We start from the raw sequence: 17109 nt of genomic DNA on the forward strand, positions 1-17109 counted from the left end.
TGCCCAGTATTTTGTTGCTATTTCCGATGGCTGCTGCTTGCATTCAGCTTACATTTAAGAGTATCGTGAGAGGTGATAAAAGATCTCTCCTGAGCTGTAGCTGCCAAACTTTAGTTGAATGTCACATAAGCACAGTTTAGCTTTCCCAAGATTCAGCACTTTTTATTTATCTACACAGAAGCTCATCTGCCACCTTTTGTCCACTGGGTTTTGTGAGGTACTTCCACAGTGGCTCCCCATTGGTACAGCAGTAACTGCCTGTTAGATTATTTGGGCAAAGTTCTCTGTTGATGTGCAGATCAATCAGTTCAATAAGGAAAAAAAAAAGCAAAACACCCCCACCCCCCAAATAAAAAACAAAAAAACCCAAACCAACCAACCAACCAAAAAAACCCCAAACAGACAAACACCAAAAAAAACCCAAGAACAACAACAAACAACAAAAAACCACACCAAACCAAAACAAAATGAACGCACCACCAACCCTGAGAAATGCATAACTACTCAATAAACGTATTGTCTAAGCAAATTATGTCTTTAAATCCTTCAAGTATCAGAGCTCAGGTAAGCTTTTCTGCACACAACTGAGCTGTGTGTGATAGTCTTGCTGCCAGTATTCAAATATTGAGCAGTTTAATTTCTGATTTGTGTTGTTTGCAGTATGTGATAGTAAAACTACTTCGGTTTATATTCAGAAAGTTATTAATGACAAATTACATTTTACACTTGCTGCTATTTACAAAATTACTAGCCAGTCATACAGTTGTATTAGTGACTTTGTTAGACTGTATAGTCTCTATTAGAAGTTATTTCCCAGACCAGATGCCAGAAAAAAATCCAGATTTTCTTTGAACTTCATCTATTCATGGACCCAATCAGCCAACTGTAAGATAGAAAACTTTTTTTTTCTTGTTTCATAGGCAAGATGAAACTCTTCTAATCTTTAGAGCTTCTGAAACCCAGAATAGTCAGTAACTCCAGCTCATCTCAAACTGCTTCATAGCTTTATGTTCATAATTGTTATGCTTCTTTCAAATGAGTTATGATTTAAATAATGTTTTTTTAGGTAGCATTTTGTGTTCTGAAATTTGCTAGTTTATTTTCTTCTGAATTAAGAAGCTGGTATCAATTCCATTTTTATCCTTAAACCAGTTATTTAGCATGAGGGGAATAGCACTGGATGAGCTTTTCTTCAAGATACGTCTGTACTGATGGAGGAGGCGGGTGGTTCAAACTGTGGCATTAACTTCCCCTCTTAAGTACTTCAGGTTTCGCAGTTATAAAGATTATGCTGAATTTGAGCAAGAGTCAACAGTATCAACAGAACTTTAAGAAGAAACTATAGCCAAGATGGATTCCAAAGTGTGTACAATGGTGTACTTTTGTCCGCTAGGATAATATTAGGAATTACTTCTAATAGCAACTATTTTTTTTTTTTCCTGAAATGAATGCTGTTGTGATACAAACCCTGAGAGTATTATGACGTGCTTGTGACTTGAGGCATGGATTTGGCTTATTTATAATTCTTGTATGGTCTTCATTTTTTTCTTTTTTGTAGGTTTGGACTAAGCAACAAATTTGAAGCAGAATTTCCTTCATCTTTAACTGGAAAGGTGAGTATCTGTGAACAGGAATTTGTAATTAGAGTAATATTTTGTTACAAAACCAAGAATTCCAGGTGTAGACCATTGTAGGAGTAATAAATCACACTGCTGTGGTACTAGATGGTGGTTTTTCTTTCTCTTTGCAGGTTGCACCTGAAGAATTTAAAGCCAGCATCAGCAGAGTTAACAGTTGTCTTAAGAAGAACCTTCCAGTTAATGTACGATGGCTCCTATGTGGCTGCCTTTGCTGCTGCTGCACTTTAGGTTGTAGTATGTGGCCAGTTATCTGCCTCAGTAAAAGAGTAAGTTGAACTATTCTTATAATTTGATAGAATTCTACTCGGTTCATTCTCTCTTTTTTTTTCTTTTTCTCCCCTTCCTTTAAAAACTGTGTGCTAGAACTTGTATTCAGTCAATCTGATTTAAATATTTTGGTATCAGTTGTCTGTCGTGCTAGTTAAAGTTACAACAGACAGAAGTCAGAACTTTGAGCTTATAACTTAATGAGTGCTAGTATAGCTGAATGTCTCTGCTAGAACCATCTACTGTACAGCACTTATTATTATTGCAGTAACTTTCAACATACTTTTTAAATAGCTGCATCTTTTCTGTGATACGCTTGGATTAACAGAATTTGACAGTGATTGAGTGGCAGTTTGTTGTGAGGAGCTTCTGATTCCACTGCTGCCCAAATAGCTGTGGTGTTTTCTTTCTTCTTTTCTTTTTTTCTTTTTTTTTTTTAATGGTTTGGATTTTCCTTCCAAGCTTTAGATTAGTAAGAGGTTGTTTTTTACATGAACAACTAGAAAGTAGTGGTTTGTCTGTGTACACTTGGCACTTTGTGTATTGCTCACAACAGAAGCTCATTGCAATTGCCTGTTTTTCACCTCTCTTCCCTCAGTGCAGTTAATTAGGCTGCACTCCCATCTCCTCTATTGTCATGTGCATAAAAATTGTTTTTGACTAGTCCTATTTCACTACTTTACAAGAAGTCTCTGTGCCTCCCTATCCTCTCCTCTCTGTTGATACTGTTCAACTTGCCATTTCATGGCAAAGCTTGTGTATATTCTCATATAATACCTCTTAGTGCCACAAATTGTGTACAGTTCTATACTCTGAACATAGTCGTGCTTTTATTTATTGAAGTCCTTGCTTTACAGGGTTGGTAAATCAAGGCATTAAAAAAAAAAAAAGGAAAAAAAAGTATAGAATGAATGCTGATCATAACAAAACCTGTACACATTTTTCTGTCATCTAACTTTCTGTGTTAAGGTGTGTTAATGTTTAGTCCCTTCGAGAGATTATTTAAGATTAGTTTTAATTGTATACAAAATAAGGTAGAAAAGCCTCCTGGTAATGTTGGAGTCTGTGGAAAAAATATTGTTGGCATCAGTGTGAATTATATCAGACCCTAGGTTTTATGTTTTTAGGCTGTCACGAACTAGTACGTCTGCTGTAGAATGATTGTATATTGTGAAAATCTGTTAGAAGAAATTAGAATTTGCTGATTACTTCAACAGATAAGTTGGTGACCTAACTAGCTTGCAAAGAAGATTACCTTTTGCATTCTAGGCCTAGCTCTGGGCTTTACGAACACAAAGGAAACCTGCGTTGCTACTGCCCATGTTTAACTTATACAGGAAAAAGCTTCTGGTGCTCTTTTATGTGACCCTTTTTGCTCACTGGGCTGTTGTAGCAGGAAATGATAACAGGATTTTCCACTGTAGTGGCTGATGCCACAAGCCCTCATCTTCTGAGCTGGTGTCTCTTAATTTACTACCATAAGTCACAAATAATCAACTTTGTAAACATTATTAAACAAAATCAGAAAAAAAGGCAAGGACTTGTAGTATCTAGGGCCAGAAAATAGGGTTTGAAGCTGAGGAAGGAGGTTGTGTGTGGCAACCTGGTGAAGCAACAGTTAGATAAGTGCTTCTCTTGAAAGTTGTGTGGGATAGGAGTTAAGGTAAGCTCCCTGACAAAAGGATAAATCTGGAAAAAATACATTAATACTCCATTTAGCTGCCTGGGGGGTTGTGTAGTCTCCTACTCTGGAGACATTCAAAACCCACCTGGACACATTCCTCTGTAGCCTCATCTAAGTGTTCCTGCTCCGGCTGGGGGATTGGACTAGATGATCTTTTGAGGTCCCTTTCAATCCCTAACATTCTGTGATTCTGTGATTTAGAGGAGGCTGGGAAGAGGTTAGTTCTGTAATTTTTGCTATAATATACAGACTGCATAAAGATAGAAGAGTCTCAGGGAATGAGCAGCAGGAGAAAAAACAAACTTGAGGCCGAATTTCCAGAAGTCATCCTAGAGGTACGGCCCAGGTTGTCAGTAAATGATGCATTTTTCCTGTTAAAAGTTGGTACACACCTTTTCCTGCACTTAAGGCTGGGTGACTCAGGCTGAAACTTGTATGTCCAGCATTAGTGAAATTGAGGGTAGGACTCAGCTGCCTGAACATGGTATCTTGTGCCATTGTGGATGGCACAATGGTGCTAGACACTGGTGGTACTGAATACCCGTGTTTTGGCAGTTTTTTCATTCCTCCAGAATGAAAATCCTTTAAGTCAGTTTGGAGACTTCAGATCTTGTAGCAGCATTTGTGCATGTCAGCAGCTCCGCAAACTGATATCTGCTTAGAGGGTTGTTTGTCAGGCAGAGAACTCAGTATTTGGTGTAGGCTGGGTATCTGGGGAACATAAGGTAAAGAAGACTTGACTGACTTGTCTTCTTAAGGGCAAACTGAAATGTACAAGAATGCTTTCCCAAACTATAACTCTTAATCCTGGACCTGGCCAGGAAAAACTTTATTTCTGGTAGAGGAGGTAAGGAGGAAAGCTGTGGAATATTTTAAAGGACATATTTGCAAATTCTAGTATAGGAAACAAGAATTTGTAATGACTCTATTCAAGGCTGCTACTCACAGAAAAGCAGTGAAAAGTTACTGCCACTTCAAATGCTTGAATAGAATGGATCCAACTTACTTTTTTGTAGACGCAGTTCACAAAGTAGAAAGTGATTTAAATCCTTTAAATCCCTTTTACCTGGAATTACAGGTTTTGTGCCCTTAAAGATACCAGATCTGAATTGCATCCACAAACTGGCAGCAGTTGTAAATATAACCTGGTTCATCTAGATTTCAGTCTGTAGTTTGCTCAGCAGATTGCAGTAGAACTGTGACAAAGAGCAACTTCATATTCTTCCACAAAAAAAAAAAAAATTAATCCATAGACTATTTTGGTTTGCTGCTAGTGCTGCAGTTGTGCTGATACATCGCAGACTAATGTATTCAGAGTGAAGTAATCACTTAAATTTGAACTCTTGTACTGTACTGCTCGTCTCTGACTTTACTGTGTCTTGGAAGAGGGTTGTGTTGATCAAATGATCTTCAGTGCCTTGACTTCTTCAGTTCTTTCACTGGCCAGACTCCAGCCATAGGTATAATCACAACAGCCACAATTCACATCTTGAGGAAACAGGGTTTCAGGATGACATGTGCCTGTTTTTTCCCTTCAGCTTTTAGATACAAAGGGTTATTTACCACTGACACTCATAATGTAAAACAATTACAACAAATGAACAACAAACAAAATGTTACTTATTTTACAGTACGTGCACTTGACTGAGAAGTGTTGCCCAGAGAGCTTTGCTAATTCAGCCCAGTCATAAGTGATTCCTAGTGAAAGGACAGTTACTTGGAACTGGCCTGTTACATCCTTTGCTGCAGTGATCACAAAAGACTCCCAAGACTATATAATTAGAGGGTTTGATTTCTGAAAGCAGAATAGGAGTGTTCCCATGTAGAAGTGAAATTTGTGTAGTACATATTTTAATCATGCAATAAAAATATACCAGCCTTCATCTTTCCCCTTTTCTACTGAAATAAAAGACTAATAAATTTGCTTTGTTGAATTGCATGTACAGTGAGCTAACAAGTGGGAGTGTTTATCAAGTTAAGGATTTTATTAAACAATGGTTTCAACTGTACAATTTCTTTCTTTTAGTAAAGGGTAGTTTTTCTCAGAATGACCAATTAAGAAATTCCTGTTTTAATGAGGCTGAACCAATCTACCATGTTCTTAAATTGCTGGTATACTTTGTAAATCTTTTTCAGGTAAACACTTTTTAAGGTTCATGTAGACAAAACGAAAGCTGCAGCTCCAGAGTTTGTGAGGTTACAATAGTTCTCTTAATCTTTCTCTGTATTCTGTCTTTTTACTGCCTTTCACTGACTTTTTTTTAGTTCTAATGTGGGAAAGTTATCACAAGTGTAAGTATGATTTTTGAAATTACAGACAATTATTGAAAGTTTGTGTGCAATGGGAATATATTTTTTTTGTTACAGTGAAAAATAACTTATGGGTTTGTCTTCTTAAATCAGCAGGTGCTTCAAACTAGAAATTTGTTATGTCACAGACATTTGTAAGTTTAATTGTTAATTATATCACTTTAATGCATTTCCATGGAATGAAAGCTTTCCCTTCACTCTATTTTTCTTTTCAGTGCTTTGTTCAGTGCTAGTTTTGGAAGTCTTTGTACAGTATTGTTTCCTTTCTTCTTTTGCATTGAGGTATTTGGGAAAGAGCCTGTTACTCTTCACCAGTAGAATAAATGTTTAATTTGATTCAATATCTTATTGTCTCTTTCCTTTTATGTGGTTTTGATTCAATTTTAATGAAAAAAACTACAAGAAATTACAGGAAATACAGTCCCTCATTTGCAGATTTAGATCGTCAATGATCTTCAGTGGTTTTACTCAGAGATTGTACCGTCCTTTCTGGGACAAGCTCCAGATTTTACAGATGAACATTAAGTCTTTAAGTTACTGTTCTTTAAATAAAAAGAATGACACAGTGAATTATAATTCAAAAAGCGCTCCAGGCTGAGGTGCCCATTTGAAGCCACTTTTTCAAATGAATTGACACTCATTTTCACTGTTAACTAAATGCTGTGGTTTCCGATGTGTAAATAGGATAAATAATTTCAACAGAAGCAGTGACAATGAAAGCTATGATAGAATTGCAGTACTGTTAGATTTCTTAAAAGCTGGTATTGTACGTGTAAATTGCATGTTTCAGAAGGTCCATGGGCAGTCTCTTAAAACGAACAGAGCGAGATATTTAAGAGTGATCTGTACTGACACTTTCAAGAGCTACTTGTTTGTTTGTGAATTCACACAAAGCTGATGAATGTTGCTTAAGCCTCATCATTAGTTGCCACTTATGTAGCAGTTTACATCTTCAGAATGCTGTATAAACATAAGCTAATTATGACTTCCAAAGTATTGATTAAATATGTGGTGTAGGAGCTGCAATGAATTTTCTTAAATACGTAGTCTTGCTTTTCAGTGTATGATACTGATGGTAAAATACGTTAGCTTAGCTTATTTAAGTTACAAATACATTACATTTATTTAAAAAATGGAAGGAAATATCGATTTCCTTCTGTCTGTCTGTCTGCCAGGGACTTGGCTTTGGAGACATTCTGATACCATAATGCTTTTCCAAGTAGTTCCTCAAGGCAATTACGTAAGACTGAAGGTGCCTTGTTTTTTCATGTCTCTGTTGTGGCAATTTACATTGTAATTCAGTTTGGAAGAATCTTTACAATTGTAAAGTATTTATTAGGTTTATCCTAACCAGAATACATGTAGTGTCTATATTGGCTCAAGTCAGCTTAATAAAACTTTTTTAAAGTAGAGCTTGTATATATCAAATATGCATTCTTGACCATTGTTTTCAAATATATCCAGAGGTCTTTAAAATCATCTCTCTTTTAGTATCATGAAATGAAAAAAAAAAACCAAAAAAACCCAAACTTTAAAATAATCAGGAGATTCAGGCTTGGTATATAGTTATTTAAAAAGTGTTCACGATAAATTTAGTCAGAAGAATCACTAAGTGGCACAGCTCGTAGGACGTTATAAATGTGAAATCATGATGCATATGGCTCTATGATTTTTTGCTTCTGTCTCTGAAATTTCCTTCAAAGCACCTTGTAAAGGTGTATCAGGTTTTCATGTGCTTTCCTAAAGCGTAGTGAGTTGGTGCATAATGAGGTGTGGGAGCAGATAGTTGTCATGTCTTTTAATTTGCAAACCTACTTGGGGAGCGGGGCAGGGCAATAAAATTGGCATGAAGAACACTTACAAATATGAGTAAATCACAAAATATTAGTTTGCTTCTTTATAAATCAAATGCAAATCCTTTAGTATTTAAAAATATGTATTCTCCAGTTAAATTTGTAATTTCATGTATTCTTAATAGTAGGCTTTATATTAATCTTAAATGCAGCCTATATCTTTGGTTTGTATAGTGAATATTCTAAATGCCATTGCATTTGTAATTAGAATGATATCTCTGAACATTCTATCAAAATAATACATGTAGGATTAACATTTTCATGTTAAGTGTCCTTTACATTGTGATGGCTAAGGTGTAAGGAGAGAGCTGTAAGTCATGCAGTGGTTTGGTTTTAATATTGCTTTTTGTATTGCTTTTCATGTCCAATTTGACGTGTTTCTAAAAAAATGAATATGAGCTAGTTGAAATTTGCATAGAGCTATATTGAAAGAGCATGCTAAAAATGATCTGGCTAGTTGTCAGATTTGTAAGGCAGGTTAGGAAGGCTCACTTATAGGATTTTGTCTTTAGCAACCTGTAGATGATGCCAAATAGGAGCATATGCAAACACTGTTGAGGAAAGAATTAGAATGCAAACTTATCTGCAATTCATTTTATTAAAATAAGTAGAAAGCACGTCACTGAATAATAACTTTCTAGACTGTGTTATTGTAAAACAAACGTGAGACTAGAATGGGCTGCTGGCAAGTGTGAGGTAGTGACACTGCTGTACCTCTTTTCTTTTTCTCAAAGTAGTCTTGCTCTGGAATGTATTCACTTTTTCACTATATTAAACAAACCAGGGTAAAACATATTCTGCATAAGTGGAGCACTCTCAGTAACTCAAGTGCTATGTATAAATACAGTAACTTGTTATTTAACAAAAAAAAAAGTAGTTCAAGGAACGTGACTGCTGAAAAAAACAGTTGGGAGGATGGGGGGGCAGTTTTTCTACAAAAGAGAAGACTGAAGGAGTTGGTAAGTCTTCTGCCATACCAAACCTACATGTGAACTGGAAAGTGACTAATAACTTTTCATTTTGTTCTCCATAAAATTATTTTTGCTGAAATTTGGATTACATCCTGAATTTACAATAATAATGATGGTGGATTTTTTTTTTTTTTAAGTAGCCAGATTTATTTTTTCTAAATTGGTTATCCAGCTACAGGATCAACCTGTGTGGGATTGTGTAATTTTCTGGTTCAGTTCTAGATGGGCAAGACACTGTTAGCATGTCCCTTTCAGAGAAATCGTTCCGTTCAGCGTGCACACTAGCAAAGCATCGGATTTTACAGGGCCTTCTGGAGTTATTTTGCTAAGTTGTGCTGTCTTTTAGTCTTTCTGGTCCTATAGCCTCTCTTCCATTCTTGGCCCCTGCCCTTAGACTCTCCTAACAGCAGGAGTCAGGCTTCCTACATACCAATAAATGACACCCAGGAGCGTTCCTAGGAATTGATGCTTTATAATTGGTGAGGCTCCTGGCAGGCTCTGGATGTGTGTTGTGTAACAATTCCTAGGCATTACCAGAATACTCCAGGTACTATGAGTGGCTGGGAGGTTATGAAAACCTACTGATATAGATGAGAACTTTCTGATACAGATGTCAACTGTTCCCTGCCAGCTGGCTTCAACTGAATGGGAATATTTCTGGCCACAGCTTCATGTCCTAATAGAGATGTAAACTGAAATTCTTTCGTTTCTGCACCTGCACTGACCGTTAACTATGTTCCATGGCATTGTACTGGATATTTTGGAAATAAATGATGGAGACCCAAATTAACATCTCTGTAACCTTAAAAGAGAAGATGGAGGTGGAATTTTCATTCATGTTCAGTTTATAATTTCCCACAGTGGATGATACTAGATGAGTTGTTTGGACATTCAGTCCTATTTTCATCCCTGCTACAGTCAATTGAATCTTGTGTTTTAATTTTCTGTGGCCTTTTCTGTGAGAATGTCCTTCAGCAGGAGATGTATGCTTTAGATTGTCATAGCCAGATTTGAATAATTTGTTTGCAGGGAGCTGAGCTTCATTGGTTTTGTTTCATTATGATGACAAAGAATCAGAGCTAGAATTTAATCGTAGAACAAGAGAGTTAAAAATCTTTCTTTACAAATTAAAGTAACATCATAATTGTAATCCTGATACTTCATGGATCAGTTCAACATCTGTGTGCCTGTGGAATGTGTTTTTCTACATCTCAACTGGACCTTCTCAAGGGAAGTGTGTTCATTCTGCCAAGGTCAAGGCCATTTCTTCTGCAAGGCTTTGCCATAGTGTGAAGTTTCCACCATGGTCGGCTCTAGTCACTGTCATCTCATTACAGAAAGTAGCTAGCCACACTTCTTTGGTGACTTGGCTATTAGAGGGGGGCTAAAATACCAGTGACCGTAGTACCTTGAATCTTTTGGATTGTCTGTATTTGAGAGGAAATTTATGTAAGACTTTTGTAATCAACTTTTAGGAACTTGAATTGATAATTTGTCTCTGCCACATGTTTCTACCGCAGACCAAAATGACTTTGGAAAATCCTCATCTACTATCTATCAGTTAATACACTGATCATAATACAAGATGTTTCTCCATTGCACTCCTGCTTAGTGCATATGGGTTTTTTGCGTCTGTCCACCTTCTCCATTCTCCACATACTTCATGGCTTTAGTGCTTGCTTAAACACTCTAGAAGTTTGAGAATCAAGGTAACCAGAGTCTCTGAGGAATTGTCTTCGGCTTAGATATTAAAAAATGTTGTATGCAGTCATGTCAAATAATGCTGCTGTCCTCTTTCAATCAGCAGCCAATTTGGTGGAGGAGACCTTTCCAGAAAGTAGTTGATCTGATTTGATTGATTAGGCTTTAAATCTATCTTTCTGTGATGTACCAACCCAGGGCTGAGACCTGTTCAAATTAGGTCAGTTTATGACTCATGAGGATATTGGATGGTATCCTCGGGGCTGTCTTTTAGAATGGGAGGTTTCCTGAGGTCAATTTGATGCTGTCCATTGTTCTGCTCCGAAATTCTGCTGGTTATATTTCTCTTCGCCTGATCAAGAGCTTTGATCTGTGCTTTGGTCTGGATTCAGTTTCTGCCCAGAATCATCTTAAGGTAGGTCAAGGTGCAGCAATAGTAATCCTGTTGTACAAGGCAGTTATTTCAAGATCATACAGAAAGCACCAGAATGCCACATTTATTTCCAGATATTCTTCGATCTGTGTAGTATGGATTTCACTTACTTTCTTGTATGGATGCTGCAGTTCCTTCTGGGATGAGCACCCTTACAATAGTCTCCAGTAAGAAACATCCTAGCTACTAATAGGAAAAATGATGCAAGATACACCTGTGTGGTTGAACAGACACCTTTTCAAACTATGGTACATGCTGAAGCAGGTATTCCGGGGTGTCAGGATCTGAAATCAGCTCCAGTTTCACCTTCATCATCCTTCACAAACAGAGAATTCCTCAGTAAGAAGGGAGTGTTACCAAGTTACAATTTCTAAAGAGTTTATTTGGGGTACAGTGTTCAAGGTGGAGACTTTCTCAGCACAGATAAAGAAATGTGTAATTCAGTTATGCATGTTCCGAGTACAGCTTGCGCATTGTCGTGACACCAATATGGGCCTCAAAATTGACTTGAGGGATGCTCTGGCATGTTGAAAATGAGTGTACAATTATGTGACTCAATTATCTTCTAACTTTATATTTAATTGTTGGTAACTAAATTACTTGGGTATAAATTTTGTAGTAAGGTATGTCTTTGTTTGGAGGATGAACAGAAATTCCTGCTTCCATCATTTCTCTCTTTGACTGAGTGGCGATGGTGTAGTTCAGACCTCTGACAGAATCCTTCACCTTTCTTCCATGGGGTGTAATACAAATCCTCATCACATGAAAATCAACAAAAATCTGTTTAACTTTGTCTTCTTGTATTTTGAAATTTGAGCATAAAGTGTATTTTTTTAGGACAATATTAAAAGTGATTAATACTAGATCGTGATAAAGTTTTATACAAAGTAATTTGAAAATCTCCACATAGTATATATTGGACTAATGTTGCACTACATTTACGTATGTTTTGGAGTTTTCAGATGAGAAGTCAAGATCAAATGCATGTAGCAAGAGATTATTCTGTTGTTCCCAGACAACTACAAATAAAATTCATAGTGGAGGATTGTGTTGTTACTGTCCATGTTGTTTCCCTGCTTAGATAAAGACAAAGGGAGGTACTCAAATTAGCACCATTTTGGAAGTCATGTAAGATCCTTTTGTTTAATATTGTACCAGTCATTCACTGATTTACAGCAGGAGTTGAGGGGGCTTTGGCCCATTCACTAGTATGGTTTAGTGTAGCGTGCGTGTTCCAGGTCATGCACTGCGAGAGGGGGCCCTGGGGCTGCACAGCCTCCCAGCCCACAGAACTGCAGCCGGAGTTGTGAGCTAACTTCACTAGACACTGCAAAGACATAAGAGGAAGATCTTGCAGTTGGCAATACAGGTAACACACTGTTTGTATTCAGTATTGCCTTGGTTCTGCATGAAAAGTTCATACTTTTTTTTTTTGGTCTTCTGCATTTAAAGGCAAAACTTTATTTTACTTAATTGGGAGCAATAAGCATTGATGAAAGCGTATTCCAAGCTGGGCTTTTTTGGTAGCCTGATTTTTCAAAAGACACTGCCAAACACGAATATCTTTAAATAGTCAGTTATTTTACAGGAGTGTTTCATTAAACATTGCATCTAGAAAGTTGATTGAAGAGGTTTATTTCACAAAAATCTGTGGATAACATTAAAGACACTGCTTTTTTTCAGAAAGTATGTTACAGAGCATACTTGCTTATCGTTGATATACTAAAAAGTATACTTGAATTGCAGTTTTAACTTTGCTCAAATATTGGATTGGGTTTTATAAGAAAAAAATTTAAGAGCTGGATAGTATTAAATCTTCCTAATAAGCAAGTTTCTCTTCCACTTAATTTGTGCTTTTGTTGTAGCTAACAAATAATTTGCTGTATGGGTTTTTCTGTACACCATTGATAGAATATATAAGCTTGTCATCCTAGTGTGCTGGAAATGCTACACTCAAATCAAGTGTTCCTTTCTGGTTTTGTATATCCTCACCTGCTCCTCACTGTAAATCATTGAGATGTCAAGAGCAGTGATTAATTAAGCTGCACGTGCAAGTGCTTTTTTTCACCTGTCAAGTAGGAAGAAAACTTACTATAGTGAATTGTGTGATGCTGTTTAATTAATTTCTTTTTATGCCAAGCTCTGAGGTTTTCAGAAATATGTTACAGTCTAATTTTCATTAACATTTCTGTATTGATAATATGGCGCGATTAGGGAGCTGTGACTATCTTAAATTATACTACAGGCAGATTGTATTTAAGGCTCAGGGAAAGTAAATAACTCTGGTCTTGGGCCTGTGTGTATTTTTGTCTCACAGTAGTCAGATGACTTTAAACTGGCTTCTTATTTAAATAAACCAATTAATAGTACATAAATAAGAAATTGATAGGTAGTTATGTGTATGTATTGTAATATATATGCAATTTTATTGGAATTGGAAAAGCTTGCATGTTTTTCACACTCTTTGGGGCAAACAATGAAATTAAATTGTATAGTGATCTTAATCTATTATTAAAAGGTCCTGGAAAGGAAGATTACAAGGTAGATTCAGGTTTTGAATCCGTTTTGCCATTGGTTTAGCAGCGGGTGGGCAGGCAGATGCCTGCTCAGAGTAGAACCTATTGCCATTTTTCACCATTGATAGAGTAGCCTTTCAGAGTCAATGAGCTCTGTCAATGTGAGCTTGTCAAGGCTACAACTTCATAGACCTGAGAGGCGGTTTGAGAGGTCAGCCCTTTTCAGGTTTGCTGTGATGCAAATGAACTTTAATGCTTAAACAACTATTGGAATTTTTATGTCTGCTCCTTGTTCTTTTTTCTTCACAAAGTCATTGACGAGACATTCAGTGCTTTTTAAATTGGAAGTTGCATTGTGCTAAAGACCTAGTACAGATTTACGGAGGGCTGAAAGCAGTTAGATCATGTTCTTTTCATGGTGCGATTAGAATCAAATCGATTTCCCTACAGCCTTCAGCATTCAGATGGCAATTTTAACAAAGCTTGGGGGCTAGACAAGGGACAAAACGACTGAACTGAATGTTAATTACACTCTGCAGCCTTATTTTCTTTTGATTTGGAGCTGACTGGCAACTAAATTAACAAAAGTGTGACCATAACTGCTGCCCTATTTTCATTTAAAAGGAGAGCAGACTCTAAAAGGCTATCTTTACAAAGAAACAAGTGAGGTCTACTGATTATTGTTAAAGGGCACTGTCTTTAAAAACATAATAATAACAATAACCCCAGAAATACTCAATTCCCAATCGAGGTGATGAATTAGTCACTAGCACATCCACCACCTTCTGATAATTCCATGGCTTGCACTTTTTAAAATAAAATGTAATAAAAATTCAGCGTAATGAATACTTATAGATAGCCATGATCTAATTTTTAATCATGTGACCACAGTACATGCTTAGATGGGTTTCCCCACAGCCGCTTTGGTGTTAAGCTAGAGAGAAACTGATGTTTGAAAACCAAGATGTTACTATTTGGTGGGAAATGAATAATTTGTTGTCTAATTTTTATTTTGCCCAGACATTCTTGTTTCTTGTGAGACCATTTACTTTGATTTGTTAAGGTTCATTTACAGTACTTGTATTTTGTAGTAATAACAGCAAGATGCTTTCTCATCCCTTCCCCTCACCCCTCTCTGCCTTGTAAGGAAGCTGCAGCTGCACTAAGTTGTATTTGATCCTTGTCATTGCTCTGTCCTTTTGCACCTGCAGCTCTGTTGGTCTCATCTTAACACCTGGCACCATGAATTATCCTCTTTTTATTCATAGTCAGTGGCAAATCCCCTTTAGAGCTAAGCAGTATATATTCTGGCAGTCAAATGACCATAAATGTCAGAATGTATTTCTCAAATGTAAATATAACTGAATAATTATATTCAAAATGCTGTGAAACTTTACAGCACAGAATGTCCTTTAATACTAGCGTGCATAATCTTTAAAAGCTGTGCAGAACAGCTTTCGGGATCCTCTATCTCAAGTGTCAAGTGTGGACAATATAGGCAGTAAAACTTTGCTTTAGAGTCCTAGATATTGGGTTTACTCTCTATACAACTCACAGCTTTAGTAATATTCATTTGTGCGATTTACTGCAACTTTCTGCATTTAGTTTTCAGTCTCTAAAATCTGGATATAAAAGTAACAAAACCTTCTCTTTTGTTCAGAGTACTGCATAGTTGTACTTGACCTACAGCACTGCAAAACAGTTCACAACATTTGTCGGTTTAGATGCCGACCTTAGAAGCCGTATGTTTAGACCACGGATACTGGGGGAGCAGTGTTCCTGCTTTTATACTTGGGTCACTTCAAAATTTCTGTGGTTTTCAAGTTAGAACTGCTAGAAGAACCAGGAAGCAGGTTCTGTTCCAGAGTAGTGTGAGGGAGCTATCCGAGTGTCATAAAAAGTTGTTTCTGTTCTAGTTACTATTTAATACCAGAGAGGTTTTGATAGTATTACAGACCACCCTGTACTCAGTCACTGTCCTGTACCTCTCTCCTTTTCACACAAAAGCAGCTGCAAAACAAAGTTTTTCTAAAACCAGTCAAGAGTAAAATTATTTCTCATTTGTCTTCCAGACACGAAGATCGATTGAGAAGTTATTAGAATGGGAAAACAATAGGTTATACCACAAGGTGAGTGCCGCAGGGAGCAGCTTCGTACTGTTGGAGTTTGAATTGCACAGTATGGAAACAGATGCTTTTGTTGAACGAAAAATATGAAAGGTGGACAAATGGGCTAGTCTGTGTGCTGCAATAAAATACAGCTCATTTTTCTTCTTTTTCTTTCCTCCTTGTCTAGCTGTGCTTGCATTGGAGACTAAGCAAAAGGAAATGTGAAACGAATAACATGATGGAATATGTAAGTTAAAGGGCTGTTTTGTGAGTTTCTCTATTAAATGATCATTTATTTTGCTTCTGATCTTATTCTTTTCATGATTATTAATCAGTAAAGGTGTCAGGAGCTTAATCGCCTGAGTGCAAGGATTTTCTACGGTTCACAGATGCATGGTTTCATGTGCAGGACTGATTTATAAAGTTATGAATGACTTGAAAACAAGGCTTCACTGTGTTCTGAAAAATAATAAATTAATTGCCAAGATAAAATAGCTTGAGCATGTGCTGATGGAGTGTGAAATTTTAGATGCTGTATAAAGAATAACCACAACTTTGGTTACGCAGCAAGTCAGATATGGCTGTTTTATATAATGCTAATGAAGTCTAAAAGTATGGAAGAAGACCTTTCAACAAAGCTGTTGGAGCTTAAGAAACCTTTAGCCTTTTTAGATTTCAACTGCCCCTTACGTCAACTATTTTCAAAGTATCTTTATCTCCAATTGCTGTCACTAAAATATTTTTAAGTCAGTCTCTGGAGTTCTAACTTATTTCTGTCTTTGAGACTCCATAAGCCCATCTTGGAAATACACAGTGAGAAGTGGTTTAAAATGAATGATGACCAATGTGGGACTTCAGTTTGATGAGCCTGCAAGCTTTTTGCTGTTTTTTTGGTACTGTTTTTATTTCCATTTTCAAAATATCTTGGAGGTAAATAGAATAGGATGAAATTAAGCTGCTGAAGTGTAAGAAACATTAGAATTTGCATAATTTCTTTTAATGCTTTGGGAAGTAGCCGATAGGGTTAACTTTAAAAAAAAAAAAAGATTAACCCTTGAGCAATATTTACGGTATTAGTTCCAGCTTGTCTGTGATCTTTCATTACGTGGTACTTCGTCTGTGCTTTGAAACAACAAAGCTATCATGCATATAAGCATTTAAAAAATAATTAAATAATAGTAAATTATATTAAAATAATATTTTTCTTTTTGTCTTCCCTTTTTTCCTGTTTCTACATTAGATCTTTTTTATAACCTGAAACATAAAATATTTAAAACATGTTTTTTACAGAAACTCTTCATTTTGCTGCATAAGTAGACTCTTTGTAACATCTGTTCCACAACTTTTTTGTTTAGATATATGAAATGTGACTGAAAATGGAATAAAGCAAATTGCAGAAAGTAGATTTTAGGTTTACCTAAGTGAAGGGTTTTTAGTTCGCTGCAAATTTTGTTTTTCTACAGGAAAACATTGTCACATCTGATGTTTTGCAGATTAAATTGAAAAAAACCACATATAATACTAGTTTGTAAATACTATGGCTCAGCAACACTTACAGGTGAACATTCATTCTATAAATACAATTTAAAATCAACTTACCTGCTTACATTGGTAATATGTAAGCAT

The 17109-nt window shown here is 36.4% G+C and overlaps 1 protein-coding gene across 1 annotated transcript in view; it reads left to right on the forward strand.

Moving 5' to 3' along the window:
• The window catches only part of CHIC2 (cysteine rich hydrophobic domain 2), a 32117-nt gene that overhangs the window by 6873 nt on the left and 8135 nt on the right, over positions 1–17109 (forward strand). The window contains exons 2-5 of the mRNA XM_082051495.1: positions 1559–1613; positions 1751–1906; positions 15448–15504; positions 15671–15730. Coding sequence (XP_081907621.1) covers positions 1559–1613; positions 1751–1906; positions 15448–15504; positions 15671–15730 — 328 coding nt within the window. The remainder of the gene's footprint in view (positions 1–1558; positions 1614–1750; positions 1907–15447; positions 15505–15670; positions 15731–17109) is intronic.

The sequence above is a fragment of the Streptopelia decaocto genome (assembly GCF_964273445.1).
Source record: "Streptopelia decaocto genome assembly, chromosome: 4".
In the NCBI taxonomy this organism is placed as follows: Eukaryota; Metazoa; Chordata; class Aves; order Columbiformes; family Columbidae; genus Streptopelia; species Streptopelia decaocto.